The sequence below is a fragment of the Siphateles boraxobius genome, unplaced genomic scaffold (assembly GCF_051911475.1).
Source record: "Siphateles boraxobius isolate OS27281-9 unplaced genomic scaffold, OSU_SipBor_1 53, whole genome shotgun sequence".
In the NCBI taxonomy this organism is placed as follows: Eukaryota; Metazoa; Chordata; class Actinopteri; order Cypriniformes; family Leuciscidae; genus Siphateles; species Siphateles boraxobius.
The window spans coordinates 7598663-7625061 of record NW_027509175.1 but is presented as its reverse complement, the minus strand read 5'-3'; the positions used below and the strand labels follow the sequence as shown (position 1 = coordinate 7625061).

The 26399-nt window shown below is 37.1% G+C and overlaps 1 protein-coding gene across 4 annotated transcripts in view; it reads right to left on the bottom strand.

Annotated features, from left to right (window-relative positions):
* Positions 1 to 226: 226 nt before the first annotated feature.
* mad1l1 (mitotic arrest deficient 1 like 1) overlaps positions 227 to 26399 on the bottom strand; it is a 71276-nt gene continuing 45103 nt past the window's right edge. For 3 of the 4 annotated variants that reach the window (XM_077205265.1, XM_077205266.1, XM_077205267.1), the window contains exon 18: positions 227 to 848. In XM_077205265.1, coding sequence (XP_077061380.1) covers positions 687 to 848 — 162 coding nt within the window. In that variant the 3' untranslated portion in view covers positions 227 to 686. The remainder of the gene's footprint in view (positions 849 to 26399) is intronic. The other variant, XR_013195421.1, reaches the window with a different exon arrangement.

The window sequence follows — 26399 nt, the reverse complement described above, 5'->3', positions numbered from 1 at the left end:
CACCGCCAGCTAAAATGGCCAGGGAATTTAAATACTCCCACATCCACTAGGATTTGGTGCCAAATTCTACAAAGCAAACATTTAAAAGACATAAAAGTTGATAAATCCAAACTGCCAGGCAACTATTGTGGTTTCAATGGGGATATTAGTTTATCAATTAATATGAAACACAAAATCAGCTTCTAACCGGGCGTATGAATCATTCCAAAAACAAATAACAGACAGAAAAGTTTAATATGTCTTTATTTTTTCCTCGATATGGGCAAATAAACTGCCGGGAAAGATGAGGTTCATAAAAAGAGGACTGCACATCTCCAGGTTTCCCTGGTATTTGTGTTAACCTGTTTCTTAAACAACACAGTGTGGGTTTTATAGCATTAAAAGAAAAAGAAAAACAATAGACTATACTACTGAAATGCTGCCATAAAGATTGTCAAGCTATGACAATGCCAATGCTAAATCTGCACACACACACACACACACACACACACACACACACACACACACACACACACACACACACACACACACACACACACACACACACACACACACACACACACACACACACACACACACAAAAAGGCTAATAAAAAATAATCACACACTGGAGTTCTGTACATATTTGTGTTTGTCTGTGTGTGAGAGCTCCCTGAACACTGTGTGGTCGAGCATTGATGGGTAAATCAGGTGACAGTCTGGCGGCTGAACAGCTCGATGGTGACCGCGCTGAGGAACACTGGGATGCTCTTCTGATGGAAGAGATGCAGATCTACCAGTCCAGTTAGAGTGCGGGAAAAATCTGTCTCCAACAGCTGCATGCTGCCGCTGCCCATTGGACCAGTAGACTGGAGAGAGAGAGAGAGAGAGAGAGAGAGAGAGAGAGAGAGAGAGAGAGAGAGAGAGAGAGAGAGAGAGAGAGAGAGAGAGAGAGAGAGAGAGAGAGAGAGAGAGAGAGAGAGAGAGAGAGAGAGAGAGAGAGAGAGAGAGAGAGAGAAGAGAAGAGAAGAGAAGAGAAGAGAAGAGAAGAGAAGAGAAGAGAAGAGAAGAGAAGAGAAGAGAAGAGAGAAAGAGAACATTTGTAACAAACTACAAAGGTAAAGTAACAAATAAAGTTAAACTTACAAATGTTAACAAGTGTTTTAGTTCACAAACAAACAAAAATCCTTAACAGCCACTAACTAGCTAACTGAGTGCGTTTAAAAAAAAGGTTAAAGCCACATTGGGTTTATTTCTGTCATTCAGACTGAGTAACTGACTGATATTGAGCAAGTCATATATTGTTTGGTTTATGAAAAGCTGTGAGTAATAAGCTCTAAGTGATAGACACAATAAACCATTTAACTAACCACTACTACATACCTAGAGGAACCAAGTAACGAAACAAAACAAACTTACTAAACGTCGAACTAACTAACATTCACAAACTCAAACACTGTTATGGTTTATATCAAACTGTGAGTACTGATATGCTCTGAGTATGTGAAAGACACAAGCCAAAATAATCAAAACCAAATAAAATTTTCAGATGTACAAACACCCCTTAAAACTTTCAGATGCACATCAAAGAAAAAGAAAAAGCAGTGTGTCTGTGATCAATTGCTCGCCCAGAGTAGAACCAAGAGGAAGCAAACACAAAATGAGGGCATCAATGCACAATTGGGCCTTTCCATGTCAAATCTTTTTAAGCCTGACCTCCACAAGAACAAGTTAGCATCAAATATATTTTACATTTAGAGGGCCTGAGAAAAGAGGGCTCTCATAAAGATCTGTTCTTTTTTGCCGTTTTCTGTGATTTATGAAGCATCATAATGCGGTCTAATAACACAGAAAGGCCCCCCTCGACACCAGACCTTCTAATACCTGTCCCCGCAAACCGGCCACATGTGGAAATGCCTCTCCTTTGTCTCCAACTTGGTTTTGTTTTCCATTTTCCCAGATCACATTTTAATAAAAGGTCATCCAGTATTTTTTCCATTTGTTTTTGAGAGAAAGTTATTCAGATTGTGACCTTATCAATGTGTTTTTGTATCGCCACCGCCACAAAAGGGTGTTATGAACAATATGTGACCTTTCGGCTAACAACAAGTTTTTGTTGATGTTAAAACCTTCCTCAAGTTCACATAAGAGGAGAGAGGGAGGACAGAAAGATAGAAACGCTATTATGAAATGAGAAGAAAAACGATTGACTCGATTGGGTATAGTGGGGCCAACAGACAATGCTAGAAGTTTCCAGATTAGTATTGTTTCTTTCATCTCCATTTTCCATGGACAGCCAGTTACTTTGCCGCTCCTAAACCAGTCAAGTCAGGAGCCTGCAAACTCCACACGTAGCTTCGTGTAATGACATCTCTCGCTGAGCTTTCTTTCCAGTTTCCTCTCTTCAACGGGTTTGCTTTAATGCAGCTTTTAGACTGAAAGGGTGTGAAGAGAATAATTACAACACTTTGCATTTGACCCAAACAGCTGTTTTCTCTCTGAGGATGTAAAAACCCTTTCATAGTGAGTTCATGCAGTATTGTAGAGCGAGATGGGGAGAGAAAGACAGACAGTAAAGGGGGGAAAAAAGGAAAATATGCTTGCCTAGAGTTTGCTCAAGATGCATTTCAGTACATGGAGTGACACCTGTTTCAACCCAGCCTTCATGAACTTCCAGGGACTTTCACTGAAACAGCCTATATATCTCCTAACAAATCCAGAGAGAGTCAAGCACGCCACGAAACACCTCCAGCCCAAATACCAAATAAATACACAGAGAAGAAAGTAAAAACGGCTGGTCTCAAGAGATTTTACAATATACATTGTCTGAAGCCATCAATCCAAACACACACTGAAGCCGTTCCCTTCAACGCTTTTACTACAGCAGCATGACACACGCACGCACGCACACACAATGTTGGGGTCAGTAAGACTTTTTTTTATTAATCATTTTATTCGGCAAGGATGCATTAAATTAAACAAAGTGTGATTTAAAAAAAAATATATATATATATAAAAAAAAATATATATTTTTTTTTTCAAATTAATGCTGCAAAAAAAAAAAAAAAAAATCTAGAAAACCCACCACAGAAGTAATTTAATGTTTGCAGTGAGCCAGGAAAGCATGTACACAAACAAATGTATGATCCAGTTACATCTGAGTCGTCTGTTGGCGCGAGTGCACCCTGCCGAGCTTAAAGAGAGGAAACAAGAAGCTGTCATTGCTTCGAGTGTGAAGCGGAGGTGTGTGAAGAGCAGTAATTGGCTGTTAAATTAGCTTTATCTACTGATTAGGCAGATGTATAATTAACCAACTGCTCCTTGCTAAAGGCACATCCTGCTTTACCACATCCATGACATGAGATACAACATGTATTGCAGATAAAAAGTTACATTAGCTAATAAATAGCACATTACACATTTGATATACTTGTATAACGATCTGAATATTTTCTTAAGAACTTACAAACTGGACTTTTTGCCAGAAAAAGATTCAGCCTAGCTGCTGTTGTGAGCAGAGTGAACATTTGTAGAAAAACAACAGATGTGTTTAGAGGGGACAAGCCCCATCTATGAAGTCACTGACAACAGATGTAATAGATCTACTGACTTGCTTAAAAATTCTGAAAATGCAACTAGCAAATGCATCTCCATTTCTCAGATAGATAGTGAAGTTCTCAGTGTTCATGAAGACATGCAGACGTTTGATCTTGAACTAACTAAGGTTACAAAAATTGACTGAAATAAATGTAATATAATAAATATAAACTTGACTGAAATAAATGTATCTCTTTAAATGGGAAATGTAGGTTTAATAACTACATTATAGTTATTTAATGGATTTTGTATATTTAATTTGTATTTTTAAACGGTTTAAATAATACAAATATATTACACACACCAATAAATATGTATATAAAATACATACATGTATATAAAATCTAAATACAAACCTTGCACTGATGCCATGAATTAGAAATGCGTGAAGAAAAAAAAATTGCTGGGAGGACCACCTCTCCAACAGGAGGAGAGGAGATGTAATTGAATAATCAGAAATATGCAAATGAAAAACAAAAAGACTTCAATCTAAATGCAGATTTTGACATTTTGCCTAGGATGGAAAAAAACAACAACGGGATGAGTGGCAGAGTAAATATCAAAACCATTATCAAGGGTTTACTTTGACTATCAAGAATGCAGGACATTAGCGTATGCTTTAAATTGCCTATGAGAAATGTCTGCAAATGTCTATTTAGTATTTAGTCACGTCATCTGCTGCCTGTCTGTCCATACACCACAAACGTTTTAGCAAGGACAATTATCAGTTCCTGTCCCAAAGTAAAAAAACAACTCACTCTGTGAATCTGCTTTGACGTTCAACGGAAACGTACAGTACATATTTGTCTGTTTATGTTCTTGCTATGTGCTTAATAGAGCATACAGAATTGAGTTACAGTACAGTAAATGCCACACTTCAACCCACCATCTGTGAGAAGCAACACAAGAACAACTTCATAACATGGAAAATAACATCTGTAGATTAGACTGCAAGACAGAGTGAGGAAAACAGATCAGGTAATCTAAACTTCCTCAAAGTGAATTTAAACTTTATAATGTAAGACACACACACACACACACACACACACACACACACACACACACACACACACACACACACACACACACACACACACACACACACACACACACGCGAACATTGTAAAACAGGTGTGTGTGTGTGTGTGGGGGGGGGGGTGGGGGGGTGTTCATTGGTTTAAACTGGATAAAGGAGAGATAGAATTAAATGATAACTTCTATATGTAAATTATAATTGGTTAAAATTCCATTTACTTGGGAGAAGGAGAGATACAAGCCACCATATACATGTACAAGAAAATTATAGAGACCATTTTAGCTTGCCCCAATGAGAAACCGGCATGCAAAATGCTTAAAAACAAAAACAAAAAAAAACCACCCAGAACAACTTAGCAACTGCATAGCAACACCCTGGAAACCATCAACACCCCCGAAACCATCAACACCCCCCTCCACTACTAATTGTCTTGATCTTCTATGACACTGGCAGACTTTCTTTTGGGTGTTTGAAAAGACTTTGATTTAGATCTTTCAATCATCGAAGTTGTGAAACATTCTCTTGCCTAAGCTTTTCCTGTATCCTCAGTCTAAACAAATTAAAATGTACCAGTACAAAAAGCTTGCTGTCTTACAAAACCTCTTTCCCCAAGATACTCCACCACACACAAACAACTTCTGCTGTCATGACAGGCTAACACGATGGCTGACACATGCTTTATGAACGGAGAGAGAATAAAAGCGCGAGCCGGTCTTGAAAAGAATGTCACACGGAATAGCACTCAAAATCTGTCAGGAAACTTTCGCCACTCGACAGCTTTGATGGACAGAGATGATGTCTGCTAGTTTAGGCATTCGATCTTCAATAGACACAGCAGTCTCTAGGGATCAAATCAAATGTCTATCCACTCATTGCATTTCATGTTCTCTCTAGACCAGAAGAGAGAGCCCATGCATGAAGACACATGCTCTATGTTGGGCTGGAATCGATAAACCTGTTCTGCATGGATTACTCTTGACCAGATGTTCCGAGATAATACAGACTTTCTACAGAGAATCGGTATATTAATATGTTAAGTATATAATAATCGGTATATTAATATATATTAAGGTCTGAAATTGCAATTTTACAGAATTCTTTGGCATCCAAAAAGAATATATGAACATAAGCAGGTTATGTGAATTTCCATGAAATAAATCCACACATTGGATATAAAATGTGCAATTTCATATCCTGTGTTCCCACACCTTTTAACCAATTAATTTCCATGATATGGAATTTTGTACTTTATACAGCGATTCATGAGATGCAACTGCATGAAAGATTTTACAGCAGAACTAAAACAAAGTGAGATAAATATTACAGACATATATACCATAAATAAAAATATACACAATAGAAATGTCTGTAAATATTCACTAAAGAAATACCCATCCATAAATGCATGATTCACTATAGAAAATTCAAATATTTACTATAGAAATTTCCATAAATAAAATAAACCATACTACACTAAACTAAAAAAAAGTCTTCATATTTTAAATGTATGATATCAAGAGCTGAGGGGAGGAATACATATAATAACCACTGCTGTGTTAGAAGTAGTTCAGGACACCATAGTGGATCCATAAAAAAAATAATTTAAGAGTTCAAGCTGTGAATGGAAATGTTATTGGTCAAGATAGGATAGGAAAGAGTTCGGTCTGAAAAAGAGAAACTCGTCCAAAACACAGCAGTAGAGAACCTGATTAAACAGTCCACAACAGTGTATTGACTGAGGCTAGGCAGGCAGGAGGAGACTGAGATACACTCTTTCAAATCAACTGCACAGACAGGGTCCAAAATTAACTTTGCCATGCCTGCTAATGGTAGGTGATATGTGACAATTTACCAGCAGTTATTATTTCCTACCTTGCATGAAAATGTATACTTTTAATTAAATAATAAAAAACATGTTTGTGCACTTTTTATTTGGTGAATATTCCAAATTTGTATCACTGTATACATGGAGAGGCAGAGGCAGTTGAGCAAGAAAAGATTGTTACTGGGTTGCAAATTTGATTGCCAGGAACATGTCAACAAAGGTGAAAAACAACAAAGAGACAAACAAAGATACAGAACATCAGCAATAAAAGTCGTATGAACAGATTTCTGCCGGTCACTTGCAAGTTCATCAACAGCTATCAAAGCTCTTTTTGGATATTTTATCTTCTAATCTAATACATGATTTAAACCCTTCAAAAATAAACTTCAAACTCAAAAGTGCAGCCTCTCAGTAGCAAACAGCCAAGAGAATGACTTGAATGAGAATGCGCCGATCGTGCAAGTGCATTTTACACCTTTGATATGATATTTTTTAGTTATAAATTAGAGCATGTACTGTTATCAGTTCTCTGACGTTCCCTCACTACATGCACTCACTAGCAAACATATTCTTGATTTCACTCATTAATAGCTCATCAGTGAGTTTAATCAGCGAGTCCATCAAAAGGTGTAATCATCCCCTGATTGGACGGGAGGAAATGCCAGAACGCTGATCAAAACACGCATAGAGACACCTGCCGTTCCAACGTCGACAATCAAAGCAGCGCTACTGTTACTATGGAGATTATCAAAGACAGAAACTTTGTCATCCTAACCTTTGAGGTTAAAGCAAGACATGGCACCGGCAAAGGTTAGCACAGGGCCACATTAAACTGTCAGTGTGTGTACGCTCAGAGGATGACATTTGTGAAGTCATTATAAAGGCTACGTGGATACTTAACATAATGAATACGGGTCAATGCTTTAGACACAGCGAGTTGATGTGAACTTTAATCGAATTCTACTCTTATTTAAATAAAACACTGTTGAAAATTAAAAATAAACTGGTTTATTTCAGCCTTTACAAATACATGCAAATGGATACTTACACTTTGAACAAATCCCTATCTGTAAGTATTACATTTCAGCATGCAACTCATTGTGCACTGTTAGTGCTATATGGACATGAAGGACACCTCAACCATGTTGTTTGTTAAGAAGCGATGGCTATTGGATATATACAGCGCTGGAAAAATTAAGAGACCACTGCAAAATTGCTGTTGGGCAACTTTATGCCACTCCTGGTGAAAAAATTGCCATTACGGCTGGTGACCATCCATCTTACTCTTGTTCTTTTAGTGGAGTTCAGGTCTGGAGATTGTGATGGCCATGACAGGGTCTTGATCTGGTGGTCCTCCATCCATACTGTGATTGGCCTGGCTGTGTGGATTTGGAAAACCAGTCCATTCAGCTGGGGAACATTGTCAGAGCAGAAGGAAGCAATTTTTCTTTCAGGATAATCTTGTACGTGGCTTGAGTTATGCATCCTTTGCAAAGACTTATCTGCTAAATTCTAACCTTACTGAAGAACCACCAGATCATCACTAATCCTCCACCAAATTACACGGTGGGTGCGAGAGACTCCCGCTTATAGGCCTCTCCAGGTCTCTGTCGAACCATTAGAGGACCAGGTGTTGGGCAAAGATGAAAAATGGACTCAGAGAAGATCAGAATCAGGCAGATACGCCTGTTTTCCCTCTTTTGAAAAGTCATGGAAACACTATCATGGATTCTTTCGTTTGATGTTGAAGCATGTATAGGGATTGTGGTTGATCTGTATGGACCAGGCAGGTTAGAAACTCACTGGATTCACAGATTAATTGCAAAGTTTAACCATAATTCAATTGCAAGAACACTGCAAAAGGGAATCACACACAGAGTCGTGCAGACAGCATGCGAACAACACAATTTCATTCTCTGCAGCATCTATTTGAGCTTGAACGGACAAAAACACGTACAATTATGGGATTAAAATTAATCGGAGTAAGAGGCAGAGGCGTTGTGCGCACAGATGTGTAAACATGATGGTTATGGACCTTATGCCATATTTGATTTTGAAAAGGGAATGAAAGCGAGGCTGGGAGGGACAGACATACAGTACATATGTTTTTGGATTTTTTTGATGACAAAACACTCCAAAAATATGTTTCCATGATATTTCAGCAGAAAAAAAATCTCCAAACAACATGAGATGTGGAAAATTGTCAGTGATCTAGGAGCTTTCTACAGCGGATGCCATTGAAAGCACAGTAACTCTATCCCTCACACCCTCACTTTCATACCTGTCGAGGTGCTGCTCTGAAAAAGGTCTATTTGTAGATCTAGACTAAATGTGAACATGCATTTACTCATCTCACTTGCACAAAAACAGATTCAGTATTCCTCAAAATGAATGAAAACAGTGACAAGCAAACTCAGAATACGCAAACCTGCAATAATTTAATATGTACAGGAGTGAATTTGCATATCCTTCAGCCTGAGGCTCATTGATTTAACTGTTTGGTGAAACATCTTAGTAAGATCACAGAAAGGCCTTGGGAATCACCTATAACAGCTTAGAATCGAGGCTGAATTTTATTGAAAAAATGTACATGTTTTTTGGCCCCCAAGTACATTTCATTCTCTGATGTGAATTAAATGGGCAGACAAGGCTTTGAGGAGTTTAAAAAGTGGACTTGATGCCCTGTTTCAATAACACCCACGCAAAAGCATGAAGAGAGTGAGAGCTCTCACGACCAATGTGCTCTTATGCTAAAACCTGCGATGAACAAAGAACGTTTTGTCAAAGCTGCACAATGACTACGGTGCTCACTGTGTGCCGGGAATAGACCGTCCACTAAAATTATAAGCATGCTACACAAAATTGAGCCTTTTCAGCTGCATTCAGTTTGTTTTCATCCCATTGAATAGAGACAGCAGCATGGCTTAAATATCACAGATAAAAGGAATTTTAGATTTTTTTCCTATCTGTACTTTGAAGGTAAATTTTCTACTGGGGACAAAACGTTAGAGGGTGAAATTAATCTAATAATATGTGAAAACGAATGCTATGTACGTTACAAACCAAATGTACCCACCATCAAAGCACAGAGACACTAATTACAGCAAAGATGAGAGGACACAGAGTATACTGTCTTCCTTTGATGGAACTGTCCATGTTATTGCTAAGCTCATGAAAAATGCAAAAGTAGTATAGAACTTGATTTTTACATTTTCTGAGAAATGCTTGCTGCAATGATAAGATGTTCTAGGTGGTTGCTGGGGTGCTGCAATGCGGTTTTCAAGGGTTTCCAAATGGTTACTTGCCCAATGCTATGAGGCTGCTTGAAGTCGTAAGAATGTTGTAATTGTATTAGGGGTGTGCACGGATAGTCGAATATTCAATCTGTAATTATTATCTGACAAATAAAAATACTGTACAGATAAATTATCTGATAGCAAAATTATCTCGAGACATAAGCTTCCTTTAATTTTTGACGAGGGAGACTAGTTTAAGAACTTTAAGAAACTTCACTTTAGCACACTGTTATCTGTGTCTCTGTGCATTTTCTCTGTACCCAGCCTTTATTTTTATCAGACTGAGGAAACAACTTTTACCCAAACATGTGAATATTCTTATTTTTTTCTAAACATGAACATATGATACAATGTAAACACAATAACCATATGTTGACGAGTGTATATATGTTCTCCATGATAACTGGTGTAGTCTGTTTTATTAGCGTTTTTTGTTCGCTCTGCTTCAGCTTAAATGGTTTTGTTCTATATATTTTTTGACACATACTGCTTAATATTTTAAATTAAAAGAAAATCTCAAGATATAATGTAAGCTTGTTGTGTATATTTGCTAATCACTAGCTTGTACAGAAATTATAAAAAAAATATATATATTTAAGGATGAAAAATAAAGTCTTGCTCGAATGTTATATATATATTCATGAGCCCAAATATTCAAATACGATATTTTAGAAAAATGCCCATCCCTATATTGTTTATCACAGCTCAATAAAATTATTGAAAAGTGGCTGAAAAAAACCCACTAATGAAACCAATAATAAATTGACTACCAAAAATAGTATTCATTTTTTTTTTTATCATGGTTGTCTTACGGAGCTATGGAGAGTGTCTGACATGTATGAACCTGTTTAGGAGAAGATATGCCATCTTCAGAGAGTAATGTGTGTTATATGCTCTGTCAAGATGTAGACTGCCTCAACTGTTGTTGATTACTTAACTTTTATTATTAAACCAGTTAAAAAAAAAAAGAAAACTTAAACTCAAATATTTATCACAATAGAAATGCATCTATGAAAAAAAAAATGCTAAATAAAATAACTAAAACAAACTATTGTAAAAAGAAATTGAAATCAATATTACATTTTAAAATATTAACAACCAAACTGAAAACTACAAAACTATAAACAGGGAATTTACAGTTTAATTCAAAATAACAGTGATACTACATTAGTGAGAGTTCAGGATTTCAAGACCATAAGAAAAATAGGCAAAGCACAGTAACTACACACTGTCAAAACGGAGACAAATCAAGTGATCTTAACTCTGCGACAGATCGTTTTAGTTCAGCAATGCTCAAATTCTGAGTGTGAAATTCAATCAAAATTCAATCCAAACTATTTCCTTCTCAGTTCCAGTGTTGGTGTAGTTAGTGTTTTTTCCTCTCAGGTATCCAGAATTTTAACTATCAGACCTTCAACAAAAACAAATTATCAGCAAAAACTATGTACATGCTCGTGTAAAACAAAAAAAACAAAGAACCGAACAACCTCAACTAGTTCGCTTACCCATCCCAGAAAAATAGTTTTAACAAAGTTTGAAGTGGGAGTGAAAAGGAAGCGAGTATTGTGACAGCAGTGTGACAGTTTCTTCACCGCCTCACGTTTTCTACTTTATTTCTCTTTTAATTGTGACCATTGATTGAGTATTTTCTCTGCCTGGCTCCCTGTTGAGATGAGCTCAGCAGGGAAAGAGGCTGATTGGTTTTGCGTCTGAGAAACTTCTGATTACTACTGGAGCTGAAAACTTAGCTGAGGGCAGCAATCAAGACGACCAACCTGGCCTGACAATTATTGAAACTGAGTTAAGAGATGAGAGAGAATGCGGCAAAACACTGCAGGGTAATGAAGCGGATGCATTTAGGTGGCGGCTGTGTTCAGATAAACACTGGAAAGCTAAACATTTAACTGCCAGATACTGTGATTTAGGGTTATGGTTAAATCTATGTGCGTTTGTGTCTGCAAATCGAAACTTTGCAGTTATTTTCAAGTCAAATTCCTGTCAAAGAGTGGCTTTGAGCTTGTCAGATTTTTACCAGCAAAACAAAATTGAGTATGCATTATTTTATGAGCATGTATTTGGTTTTTGAACTGTTTACTTATGCTTAAATTGCAATTACATGAATGTTGTTAACAGTTTACTGTTGTAAACTGTTGAAACGTCATTTAGAATCTCTGCGTGTCTTTCACATGTCAAATATTAATGAGCGCATACTAGGATCATGAATGATTTAATATTTCGACAAAAGGGATATTTGCATTTTCTACACAGCTATTCAAAAGCTATCCCACCATAAATTCCTTGCTGTAACCCAATTTGCCAACTTATACTATGCCCTCAAAGTAATTATGTACTATGCCCTAAAATTATGCAATTTGCATAGTGATGCATTTAAACGTTAATGACCAAACGTATTATTACAAATTTCATAATGTTGTTGCAGATGAAGTACAATGTGGATAACATTGAATGCATATCTTTTCATCAGGTTAGATATGGATTATTAATCACTCAAACTCCTTTATCCAAACCTCTCTACTTAACCGCCGGACCCGCACATCCGCCTTGTTTGTAGTTTTTACACTTTTTATTCGTATTTGTAGTTCTAATCGAATCCTCATCCGAAGCGCAATGGGTTGTGGTCAATATTAGCCAATAGAGTGTGCACAGATCTGCACTTTGAAATTTAGACCATCCGAGTATTTTTGGAATACTCATTTTAACATACTACGATTTTGGACACACTAATTCTAATTTCGAATACTATTTAGGTTGGATAGCATGCGAATTGGGACGCAGCACCCATCTTCTAATGCTTCAATCTTTTATTCAAATTTTTTAAAACAAACAAATTACAAACAAATATTATCTTAATTTAAAATTCTGTTCAATACAGATAATACAATAAAGTTATGGCGGGTAACTGTTAAACGGCTGCTATTACAATTCTATCAAATGTCTAAAAAAATAATAAAAAAACTAGTCAAAACAAAAACGAAATGCTACAAGTGAAGTAAGCATCGAAATATAATGTACAGTATGAAAAATAGATTGAGATTTGCTTTACAATACTTTTAACACTTATTAAATTGTTTCTGTTTTAAAATAAGTCAGCGTTAATTGATGCAAATGGAATCTAAATATAAAAAAATATGGATAACGAGAATGTAGGATTAAATCTAAAATACTGATCAAACCAGTAAACTTAAATTATAATAAACAATAATAATAATAAAAAATGTAAATGAGGTTTAATGATGATGATTAAAAAATAAAATTTCGCAAATATCAGCAGATATGGAAACAACATATTGTGCATCCCTATGTAAAGCTTTACAAACATTAACAACTCTACAAATTACATCCCCCACAAATAGATAACTGGGATTTAGAGCTCTTAACCTAAAATCAATCAGTAACATATGCTTTGGCCTCCAGTTTAGAAAAGGTAAATTAACTGAGAAAGACTTTGTTTTCTGACCACGGTTTCTTGCCAACCCAGAATGCCCTTCTAAGAGCACAAATGTAATTTTAAAAACAATAAGTCTATGATGAGTCTACGCTAACATGACGTTAAGATGATACTCCATATGCCCTGAATCAATACAAACAGTTTTTCCTGCAGGAGTCGCCCACGATTAGAATTAACAGCTGGACTAAAGTTTGCCTCAGATTCAGTTACTTTCTTGAGTCACTGCCAAGCCTTATAATGCAGTAAACACAAAGGGCTTCAAAGAAAAATATATACCATAACATTTGGTTGACATTCTTTACTGAGAGGAGGCTTCATAATGTGACGCAAATGGATATTTAGAGGACAAAATTCTGTTCTAAACCACTAACCCCATGTATTAAACTTTGAAGAGTGACTCGTCCTGCACCAATAGTGCTAGAGGCATCAACACTACCTCAAATCGTGCGGCTTGAGGAGAGGTGTGCCATTTTTATCCTAAGCCATTGGACTGGTGAACAATAATGGTTGTGGCCTAATGGTTAGAGTCGGACTAATAACCCGAATGTCGTGGGTTTCGAGTCTCAGTAGGAGGGGGGAGTGAATGAACAGCGCTCTCTTCCACTCTCATTACCCACAACTGAGGTGCCCTTGAGCAAGGCCCCAATCGCTCCCAAGGCGCCTGCTCTGGGTGTGTTTATTGCTGTGTGTGCACTTGGATGGGTGATTCGAGCACAAATTTCAAGTATAGGACACCATACTTGGCTACACACATCATGCCACTGTTATAATTAACATGATTATCTGCACAATTATATGATTAAGCTTTAATAATCTTAAGGTTTAAAACAAACACTGCGTTTACCTAAATCACAAAAAAAAAGCATGCAATATAAATTAACACGTCACGCCTAAATGCACTTATTTGGATTAAAATCTTAAAAAGTCTTTTTTGTGCCTTTTTGAACATCATGATTTGCAGTAGTGGATGAAAGTAACAAAAGAATAGTGTGGCATATTATTAATCAACTCTAATTAATCAATGTGTCACAACTGACAGATTACAACACAATAGAAAAGACAATTAAATCTTATTGAAGTGCTTGCTGTGTGAATGGTAACATCTGAATGCCTGTGATTGTGTGTGTGTCTGTGTAACTCAAGGTTAACAAATATTGACAGTGAATTATCTTCAGCAGAAGGGTCGCAGGTGGCTTCAACAGGTCTAATTTCACAGGCTGAGAAAACACACACACGTCTAGACCGACTCTCAAGTTGGTAAATATCAGAATTCTCTGCTATATTGAAAACTCTGCAATACTAGAGTAATATAATATCGAAGTCGAGTTCAAGAATATGGTTCAAGTTAAAATTAGGATGAAATGTGCACTTAGCTGTTTGCATTTACGTTTATTTAAGTCAAGCCCTCATCCCTCTATTTGCTCTTAACGTCAGTTCCCAGAGTTCTGGCCTCTGATTCTGACAACATTATATAATTATAAGCATGCTCTTGTAGTTATCAATTTCTTGAAGAGGTGATTAGCAATTAGTTTAAATTTAGGCACTTGAAAAGTCAGCATGTTCCCTTAATATATTAAGACTTTAGATGCAAAAACCCCTGTAAGTTCGTCTGTTATTTTTTCTTTTAAATTAGCATTTTTTTCATGCTCAAAAAGAGCTAAATCCATGTGTGCTTTTTTTTGTTGTTGCAAAAACCTCTAAGTCCACCACTTTGGACGAGACATAGTAAACAGTTGCAAAATCACTAAAGAGCTGTTCTTTAAAGTAGGTTATGTCAGTTTCTGTCAAGAGTCACAGCGGCAGAGGAAACACTGTTGTCTTTACATGCTACTCGCAAATCCTGTCATTGCCACTGTAACGATTTTCTTTAGCCTTAGAACGGGCAGAATTATGAGCGTGACAGTGTTTTCTTTTGTCAGTGACTGAAACTACCACAGGTTCATCCATTTCATCTTACTTCTCCTTCATGTTTAGTTAATCTCTTTCAACAGGATGAAAACTTGCAGCTTGACAATTGAAAGCTAGCTCATGCGCACGTGAAATCATATCTGGCAAAGGGGAGTGACAGAGTGAGGTTTCTGCAAACAAACCAGTATTTCTGAATGTGCTGAGAATGGGATTTCGCAGCTTTAAAGCAAAAGTATTTAATGAATGTATACTATGTATGTGCAGAGAGCATTCACTCAATATCGTTCTCTCATTTTTGAATTTGCGGCTTTTGCATCTGAAGTCTTCATATGTAGCCTTGCACTGAATGTTCTCAACTTTATGAGAGGCGAAAAGTGCCATGAACAAAACAATTTATCTACGTGTGAAGATCTCTATTAAAGTAAAAATATGGGACACTTTTCAAATGACATTTAACAGTAGGGAAGACTGGGTAAACTGCTGGTTTTTGCTCACGTCATTCTATAGGCATGGCAAAATATTCCAGGATGCCTGCTAGGGATGTGACGTTGAGGAAATTTTCCCACCGTTTTAATTGACGTTTGACAATTTTCATGCCTCCAGTCATGGCCGAAGGAACTAGGGGTGCTGAGGGTGCTGCAGTACCCCTGACGAATTTAAGATGACAGGACCTTAAATAACTTTGTTTTTCAATGTTTTTAAGAACACCTTCTACCTTTATAAAATTACTCAAAAATTAGTTCATTTTTATATGTTGTCGAATATGGTTTTATGACTTTAAAAGAAATGAATATATCAAAAGGAAGAAGCCGATCTCGCATGGGCGAGTGAGTGACGTGACACTGGTTGAGGACCAGCATCTCAGAACTCATTTGACACTCATTTAATGCATGTTCTCTCAGGCATCAGTGTGCAAAACTATAGATGTCTTGATTAAAGCATTCATCGCCATTAGGGCTGTTCACACATAACGTGTTTTTCTATTCCACTCTGCTTCTTTTCCATTAATTTTCAGTGTGAACACACTAGGCTTGTTTAACTGTTGCGCTCGCGTTTCGCACATGACACAGCGTTCTCAAATCGCAGCACTCAAGTTAAAATAAGTTCAACTACGCGACTCGAGACCCCCCGGGATGCAGGAAAGTTTGCATTAACAAATGCTTCCTCGATCAGTATTTGAGCTGTGGTTAAAAAGGTTATGGATAAATATTTTATAAGTACAATGAAAAAACATAAACCTACTAAGGTTTATTCCTAATGCAGTTATTAGTTATTCCTAATACAGTGATACAGTTATTCCCAAATTAACTGTCCCACTTTGCATGAAATAACATTTGGAAGTGCTGCTATAAAAGGGTATAATGATATACGTCACAATTCGATACAAATCACAATATTTTAAGCCAAAATAAAGAGCTTTTTTATAATTATTAAAATATTATTATTATTATTATTATTATTAGGACCCACAAATATTCACCCATTGCATTATTATTGTCACATTATGTTAGTTTCATTATCATGGACTTTTAGTTTGTTTGTTTGTTCCTTTGTTCAGTTTTCACACTCTTCATTATTAGTTAATATGTGTCAGCTGTGTTCTATTAATCATCCTCATTTGTGTTTGGTATATAAGTTGGTCCCTCACATTCATTCCCTGTCCGATCCCCGTTACCCTAAGTGTGTTTTGCCATGCTGGTTTGCCTGCCATTTGGATATTTGTCATTAAACTTTATATTGGAACGTTATTCTTCTGCCTTCTGTCTGCCTGAAACCACACGTGACAATTATTATATTTAACATTATATATAGTAGTTTAATATAGCAATGTTACTGAAAGTACGTAAACTTTAATGTTGTTCTCACACAGTATTAATGCTTTCAAAGCAGGCATTCTCTGGATCTCTTACACAGACAGGCCGCGCACGCAGACTCTCCCAGTGCTCGCGATGTCCTGTCTCTCCCGCTATTAATACACTATACGTATAAGAATAAGCCATCTAAGACGCTTTGAATAATCATACTACTAAAACTAGATGTGATATGATGATTTAAATGATGTTTGAGGGGTGCCGTTCCACCACATATGCGCTTCAGATGATCAATGAAATCAATCACAGTTCTAATTGCAAGAAAGTGTCAAAAAGACTATCCCTAAACTGTAAACGGTTACTTCATCTAAATATTTAAATTCTGCATTTACTCACTCTCATGTTGTTTTCACGTGTCACTGAAGCATTTGAACACCATTGTTTACTTCAGTATATGTGCATTGTTGTAAATCTGTTCATCATATAAAGCCATCGTGTCTCTTCAGAGGACTTGGATTTGGATTAGACCACTCGATTTTTACAATGCATTTATGAAGCTTTTTGGATCTAACTGTATTAGTTTTATTTATTTTTTGTACCAAATTAGTATTATAGTTTATAACTATAATTAATAATAATAATAATTCATTACATTTATCTAATGCTTTTCTCGGCACTCTCCTCAACCACCACCAATGTGCAGCATCACCTGGATGATATTGCACCAGAACGCCCACCACACACCAGCTTATTGGTGGAGAGGAGACAGAGTGATGAAGCCAATCAGTATATATGGGGATGATTAGGAGGCCATGATGGACAGAGGCCACTGGGCAAATTTGGCCAGGATGGCGGGGTTAAACCCCTACTCTTTCGAAAGACATCCTGGGATTTTTTGTGACCACAGAGAGTCAGGACCTCGGTTTAACGACTCATCCGAAGGACGGTGCTCTTTGTCCCCGTCACTATACTGGGGTGTTAGGACCCACACAGATCACAGGGTGAGCGCCCCCTGCTGGGCTCACTAACACCTCTTCCAGAGGCAACCTGGTTTTCCCAGGAGGTCTCCCATTCAGGTACTAACCAGGCTCAGCCCTGCTTAGCTTCAGTGACCAACTAGTCTTGGGCTACATGGTGATATGGCTGCTGGCATATAATATGGCTATACATTACTATGATATTGTGAATGAATCCTATAGTTTAAATCAACGATACCATATCGTCATATTTCTATATCGTGGTATCTCTATATAACGATGTATCGTTACACCCCTACTGCTATATTACCATGCAAAAACGGATTGCATTGTAGTCCCGGTTCTCCAGGTTAAGTATTTTTATTTCCAGAGAGCTGCAAAGTGTAGACTAATGTACTTATTCCCAACGATTGAAGTATTGCCACACATTTTACCATATGGAATGTAACCCTGCACTCCTACTTCAACCAGACGTACAGTCTGATAGATAGACACTTTATTCATCCCCAAGGGGACATTCAGTACACCCAGGTATAATTTGACAAAGAGAAGGACACCAGATATTGAGCCGCATATTCATAGACAATTTAAAGCATGAGCGCAAATACTGAGTCATCACAGAGTTTGATGAAAAGTGCTTATGTGAATATCATTTCAATTATTGATGTCATAACACCCACTCACATCTGTAAATGACTTTTCAACAGAGAACAGCTGTGCATAAAAAACTGGCTGCACCATGACAACTAGAAGAAAACCATGCCTAGTGTGAGTACACCTGTGTTACCTGTAAAAGCCTGTGTTATCTGTCACAATTAAATCAAAACTATAAACCCTTTTATGACCAAAATGGTGAAAGAGCCAGTGCTTGACCCATGTTTCTACTAAGCCAAATGATGACATAACTGAGAATTGTCTGCATAACCTGCCAACAGATAAAAATGCTACATCAGTCTTTGTTTATTAAGTTTGAGAACACATTTGAACATACAAATTCCTTTGATTCCACTTCTGATGCAATGGTCAGAACTTGTTATATATTGAATAAAAAGCATTATAACTAAATAAGCTTCAGCACATCGGCCGCTTTTGGTGGAGACAGCTTTGTTAGATACAAGAGATGCCATCTAGTTTTGTTAAACGAGCCATTATTCCAGCCCAGAAGCTCTTTTCTGCAGTGAAAACAGACAATAGTTCCAGATTGGAAACCGACTCTGGCACAAGACTGTTGAAAAGGCACTAGAGAGGATTGATTGAGATTGAATGCACTGAAGTGTTGCAGCCTTGATCTAATGTTAGAAACTGACAGTTAAGGGATTGACTTTTTGCTCTAAAAATATCTGGCAAATATCTAATCTCTCATTTAACACTGAACAAATGTTTTGCTTTTTAACAATTAGGGTACCATGTACAAATATGTTGTCAAGTTTCAGAAGAGCTGAAAGCTAAACAAACACAAAACAAGGATATTCAATGACTTTGAAGGATTCCCAAGAGAATTTTCAGGATAATGAGTAATATTTTAACAAAGAAAGGGTAGGGTATTCTGTCTCTCATTATCTTTTGATTCTTTGGGGATCAAATCATAACATAACTAAAGCATTTATCTAACAATGGGACGGGGGGGATTATGTTAATTTATCTTCAAGTGCCTATTCTTTAAAAGCAAATCATTGGTGATTATATTCAGAGAAAAAGACAATGAACCATCTTTTCTAAACACAGTGCACATGATATTCATTGTGACCAAATTTCAACAAATATTGTGAATTTTGTAATATATAATATTGTGGGCAGTTTGCCAAACAAACTACAACAACTTCCTAGATAAACAAGTTTATCCTTGACGGTCATGAATGAAAATGCTATTTGTGCTCTCCAGTAAGCAAGCACAACTAGTTTGCAAATTAAATAAATAAATAAACACCTTAAAAGGTAAAGTGTATATTTTGTGCGGCAGTAGCAATGAAGCACCACAGTGTTTACACTGGGGAAATCAGCCTACAAATGGCTTGCTTAATAGTTAACTTCACATAAAGTTGGGATAAGAGAAAGTATTTTAAAAACTAACACACTTCACCTTTAATAAAGGCACTTAAATAACTCATTGCGCTTTGGTTGTGAGCTGGCTTCTGCATGAAAAAAAATATATTCAGCTAACTCCAAGCCATCTTTTTACTTTTCAGTCAAAAACTGAAGCACATAACTACAAGGAACTACTGGAATGCTTCTTGCGCTCCACTTAAAGGGTAAGTTCGGCGTTTTACAAGTAAAGCCCTGTTTTAAGATCGTTTCTGATGAAATCGAACGGTTAAGATTAAAACTTGGACAAATGCTGCTGTCCCGAGAATGAATTTTAGGTTTTTGTGTTAGCAGTTCGGTACGGTACGCAATTATTTGCGTTTCCACTGTCAAAAGTTGTGAATGGTACCAAAAAGTACCTAGCACAGTGGTACGGTACTAAAGGGAGGAGCTAGACTCACTGCAGAACGCTGATTGGTTTTAATTTTTAATATACAGTTGGAATATAATACTATGGTTATTCTTTCACGAAATGTAGTTTTAAGAGTTTTTGAGGCGAGAATGTAGTTGGTTAAAGCTCAAATCTGCGGTTTATTTATAATGATTTATGATAATTTGATCCATTCCAGGGATCACCGGGCGCTCGGCGCTCATGTTCCCCGCCTGGAACAGCCTTTCCTCGGCTAGTCGTTCTGACGTTTGCCGCTGACTCTGTAGTGGTGATTCGTCTTGTGTTTATCTAACGGGTGATCTTTGGTCTCGTGAATCTATAATTCGTTCCCTGGCCAATCGTTTTGGCTGAGGGCTAAGTGAAGTTTCATATATTTAGGCTATAACTTTTCCGTTATAACGTTAACGTTAGACTAGCGCTGAATTTGTATATTTGACTGAATTGTTTGCTTTATTTCTTATTGTATAGCTTCTTGTAACGTTACCTTTTACTTTATGGGGCGGCAGTTGCTCAGTGGTTCATGTAGGTTGTCTACAAACCAAAAGGTTGGTGATTCAATCCCCGGTTCCACCTGACCAAGTGTCGAGGTGTCCATGAGCAAGACACCTAACCCCAGCTGCTCCCGACGAGCTGAGTGGCGCCTTGAATGGCTGACACCGCCGTCGGTGTATGAATGACTGAGTGAATGGGTGAATGAGAGGCATATATGTAAAGCGCTTTGGTGGCCATTGGGTCTGTGAAAGCGCTATATAAATGCAGTCCATTTACCATTACCATTTACTTATACTTTTATAATGGCTATTATTGATGAAAACTGAATTTTAACAAAAAGAGATAGGGTTGAGTTTTGTCATTTTTTATTACAAGATTATCACTGTAATGTTGTTTATTGCAACATTTGTACAAATGCACATATTGCCTGGAATATGTTTAATATTTTTTTTAATTTAAACGAAAAGATGCAGGGTTGTGTTTCATGTTTCGTTTTGTTATAAATAGGCTAACGTTAAACATGCAGTGAATAATATAATCAGGTCTATACATTGCCTGAACCACATTTGTGTGCCTATAATGTTTAAAATTTATTTAAATGAAAACGAAAAGAGGCAGAGTGGTGTTTTATAACATATTTCGTTTTATTGTTGCCTAAAATGTACATGCAGAGCGAGCTGAGTGACGCTTTCACGAATGCGCTGTTCCATTTGGAGAATTACCGGACTCGCGTCCTCAGGAGTCCTTCTGCTGAGAACTTTACATACTTGGTATTGAGAAATGCCTAATGTCGGCGCTTGTCTTCTTGTGACAAACATGCCGAGAAGCAAGGACAAGATCTGCTGTATACCATCCATTGGTGTTTATTTTGTCGCTTTCTTCTTCGCGCGAAAATGACGTTGATGGCTTCTTTCCGGCAAACACCACGCCTATCAAGTAGGGTACTGTTGGCGGTGGAAACGCTATCCCCTTTTTTTTGTTGCTACATTCACAGAATATGAAAAAGAGCAAATGTTTCCTTAGCACGTAAATAATGTGTATTATATGTGTATTATAAAATTAAGGGGATATTTCACCCAAAAAATGAAAATTCTGTCAGTATTTACTCACCCTCGTGTTGTTCCAACCCCTCAAGACCTTCGTTCATCTTCGGAACACAAATTAGGATATTTTTGATGAAATCTGAGGGCTGGATCCCTCCTCCTTAGGCTTCTTCAGGGATTGAAACCCGCCAGCCCCGAAAAGTCATTAAAGAAATCGTTAAAATTGTCCAAGTGACTACAGTGGGTCAATCTTGCGTTTATCAAGCGACGAGAATACTTTTTGTGCGCAAAAACATACAAAATAACGACTATTTCAACTATTCATTTCCTTCTCTGTGAGCCTCGAGTCAGTTCACTAGTGATATAGCGCAGTTCTCCTGTTGTTGTACGTCACACGCATCACACACATGACCAGCGTCGGCCAATAGTGAGCCTTCGTGTGACGTAGCTCTATGCAATCACACTACGTTAACTGACTAGAGGCCAACAGAGAAGGAAATGAATAGTTGAAATAAAGTCGTTATTTTTGTCATTATTTTTGCCACTGTAGTCACTTGGACTATTGTAACGATGTCTTTAATAACTTTTCGGCAAGTTTCAATCCCTTAGAAGCCTATGGAGGAGTGATCCAGCTCTAAGATTTAATCAAAATATCCTAATTTGTGTTCCGAAGATGAACGAAGGTCTTGCGGGGTTGGAACAACATAAGGGTGAGTAATTACTGACAGAATTTTCATTTTTGGGTGAACTATCCCTTTTAACACAACACAACTAGACACACACAAACGACTAAATGCTTACACTCACAAAGCAATAATAACAACCGAACACAGACTCACTGAAGCTTTACTGCAGCTCTAATTAAACAGCCTGAGGAAAGTACCGATCAAATAACAAAAACTTAAATCCAATTATTGCACTGTGTGTATGTATGTGTCTATAAGGGATTACCGAACATTTCTACAACCCACAAAGGAAGAGCATTAATTAAGAAAGATAAATTAAATTTGCAGGTAAACCATTGTAAGAGTATGCAGTTTCAAACTAAATATGCATTTTGCATCAGATATATAGCCGTAATAACAATTGGTTTATCATACACATACCTGTCCAAAAGAAAAATTAATGTCTTCTCATTTGCATAAAAAAAGGATAATTACCATCTTAAATCAAGTGGATGCACAACGATGTCCAAACCGTATGAAAAATAGTGCAACTGTACTATTAAAACCTAATGAACAGTCTAAAGTGGAATACTAACTTACTGGTTCATCTTCAGTAAAATGTGATGATTCTCAATACCAGTTTTGATTCAACATCAAAAATGTATATGCTACTGAACATGCTATTATTTTATGTAGTAACATTGGTAAACTTTACTAAAAAGGTTAAATTATTTAACATTAGTTAATGCATTAGGTACTTTGCCAATACAATGATCTTGAATTTATAAATTTAGGTTTGTTAATTTCTACATTTACAAATAAATTCAACATTGAATAAATTAACATTAGTTCATGTATTTATGTGCATAAACAAGATGGAAGCCTCCATACTCTGTAAATAAGAAATGTAGGTTGCTCACTATTATAGACATGGTGTAAGTCGAACTGTGCAGTGATCACATTCATGGTGCAAGACATGACACTATACAACTCTGGGCCCAAACTTTGTTACGTGGGAGTGTATATACTTTATGCTGTTGGTCGGTCTCTCTCTCTCTCTCTCTCTCTCTCTCTCTCTCTCTCTCTCTCTCTCTCTCTCTCTCTCTCTCTCTCTCTCTCTCTCTCTCTCTCTCTCTCTCTCTCTCTCTCTCTCTCTCTCTCTCTCTCTCTCTCTCTCTCTCTCTCTCTCTCTCTCTCTCTCATGACTCACAGTTGGAGCTGCTAACGAGTTTCCTGATTGGTGACTGGAATGATTGCCGCTAAAGCATGTTTAAATTGTCACTTTTTGAGGCTCAGAAAAACGCACCGTTTTAGTGTGTATCCCTTTAAATGCAAATGAGAAGCTGCTGCCGGCCCAGAGGGCGGAGCCTCACGAGCTCGCAGCCAGGCAATAATAACCAACTGCAGAACCGCAGAGCCATACGTCATAGCAGTGTGAGGACGACAGCTCCAGCCTAACAGTCTGATGCCGGAAGTGGGCGGAGTTCATGTTTAACTATGGCGAAGCAAAAAGTTGTTCTATCTTTGATGGATGCAACATACGTTATACTCTTATACAAAACGGCTCTAAGTATTTTGTAAGTTAATGTTCAACAATACTATTGATCTTTTTTACATGTTTGTTTGTAAATTGTTTTTCTTTTTTCCCTTTTCTTTTGAAGTTGACCCAAATAAAACTTAACTAAGTAACTTAAATCTGTCATTGACACCATTATATGGGAACTGAACTCAGCTGGACGATGACATCACTGTTTTCTCCAGAATGGCTTAATAGATTAATTAACTGAATTAATAACTTTTTTTTACAACATAAATGAATCAACACTGAACTTACTTAAGCTGTATTATGACACTATTTAGTTCTAGATCTGCAGAGACAAACTTTGTTGCACTATTTTCCTATTATCCCTGTAAAGGTGCTTTGAAACAATCTGTATTGTAAAAAGTGCTATAATAAATGTGACTAAGTGAGAATTGTGACGAAGGCACTTGATCATGTATTGTTATTTTAGAGTTGGATTATATCACTTTGTTAGGTTACATATTCATGATTTGATTTGTTGTTGGTGTTGTATTTTACAGCATTTGTTAAATTTTCTGACCATGAGAATTGCATTAATTGTATTTTATTTCACCTATAGCAGCAAATAACGATTCAGAGAGGTTCAGCACTACCAACTTTGGAGCAATGCACAACATGCTGCAGAAATACTCACTGCCCTTTTTGTGATAGCAGTATTTTTAAACTGACAAGACGGGACAAATGGAATAATCACATTAAAATCCACTTTAAAAAGGCTGTTGTTCATGGAGGTATGAACATCTGGAGTTATTTTTTAATATACAGTGGCAATAGATATTACTTTACATTTATGCATTTGGCAGACGCTTTTATCCAAAGTGACTTACATTGCATTTCAAGGTACACATAGTAGTCCCTTTGGAATTAGATGTTTTTTTTGCATGAATTAGCCATAAAAAATAATTTATCTTCATTAACGTCTAAAGGTTACTCAAACAATGCACACTGAAACTTAAGCTCACAAAACACAAACAATTATATATATTTGTGTATTTGTATTTTGTTATAATAATATTTAATATCTATGAAGGCATCCAATTAAACATTTAAACACACAACAGGGATAAGTTTGGGTAGGGTTGGAGTTACACTCTGAAGCACAGGAACTGAGTGTTTCCTTTTTCCCGTCATATTTTACATTTCATCATATAATTGTTGTGTATGGTCTATGAAAAAAATTGTTGGTAGAGTAGCTATTAAAAATTATTTTCAATTAAATCAAATGTTCAAACGCTCAAGCTTTGTTTTCATTGTATTATTTTTGTTTTTGTTTTAAGCTTTGTGCAATTACATTGTTAGTCATTTGACTCAACAAAACAAATGGATAAAGTATAATTTTAACTTTTAAAAAACGATTAACATTTGTTAATAGTACTAGTAGGCTATATTGTATTTTGTTAATAGGAAAGAACATAATTGTTATCTTTTATACTATTTGATATACATATGTATTTTTTTTTCTGAAATAGATTATTATTATTTTTTTTTTTAAAATCTTTATAATAACGTTGTTTTAAACTTTAAAACGTTCCAAAACACGAAAGTAGCGCAATGACTTGGCGCGCCCACTTCCGGCATCAGACTGTTAGGCTCGCGCTGTCGTCCTCACACTGCTAAAAAGAACACACTGCTAAATAAAACTCTAAATAGCTATACAATTCGCTCAATTCGCGTTTGGTCTGAACGCAGCATAATGAACAGACTGCGATGTCAATATTGCAATTCTGAAGTGTGTGTGTGCGCGCGCGAGAGAGGGAGAGGCGCGGGCGCGATCGAACTGTGTGTGTGTGTGCGTGTGTGTGTGTGAGAGAGAGAGAGAGGCGCGGGCGTGATCGAACTGTGTGTGTGTGTGTGTGTGTGTGAGTGAGTGAGTGGGAGTGAGAGTGAGAGTGAGAGTGAGAGTGAGAGTGAGAGTGAGAGTGAGAGTGAGAGTGAGAGAGAGAGAGAGAGAGAGAGAGAGAGAGAGAGAGAGAGAGAGAGAGAGAGTGAGAGTGAGAGTGAGAGTGAGAGTGAGAGTGAGAGTGAGAGAGAGAGAGAGAGAGAGAGAGAGAGAGAGAGAGAGAGAGAGGCGCGGGCGTGATCGAACTGTGTGTGTGTGTGTGTGTGAGTGAGTGAGTGGGAGTGAGAGTGAGAGTGAGAGTGAGAGTGAGAGTGAGAGTGAGAGTGAGAGTGAGAGTGAGAGTGAGAGAGAGAGAGAGAGAGAGAGAGAGAGAGAGAGAGAGAGAGAGAGAGAGAGAGAGAGGGGC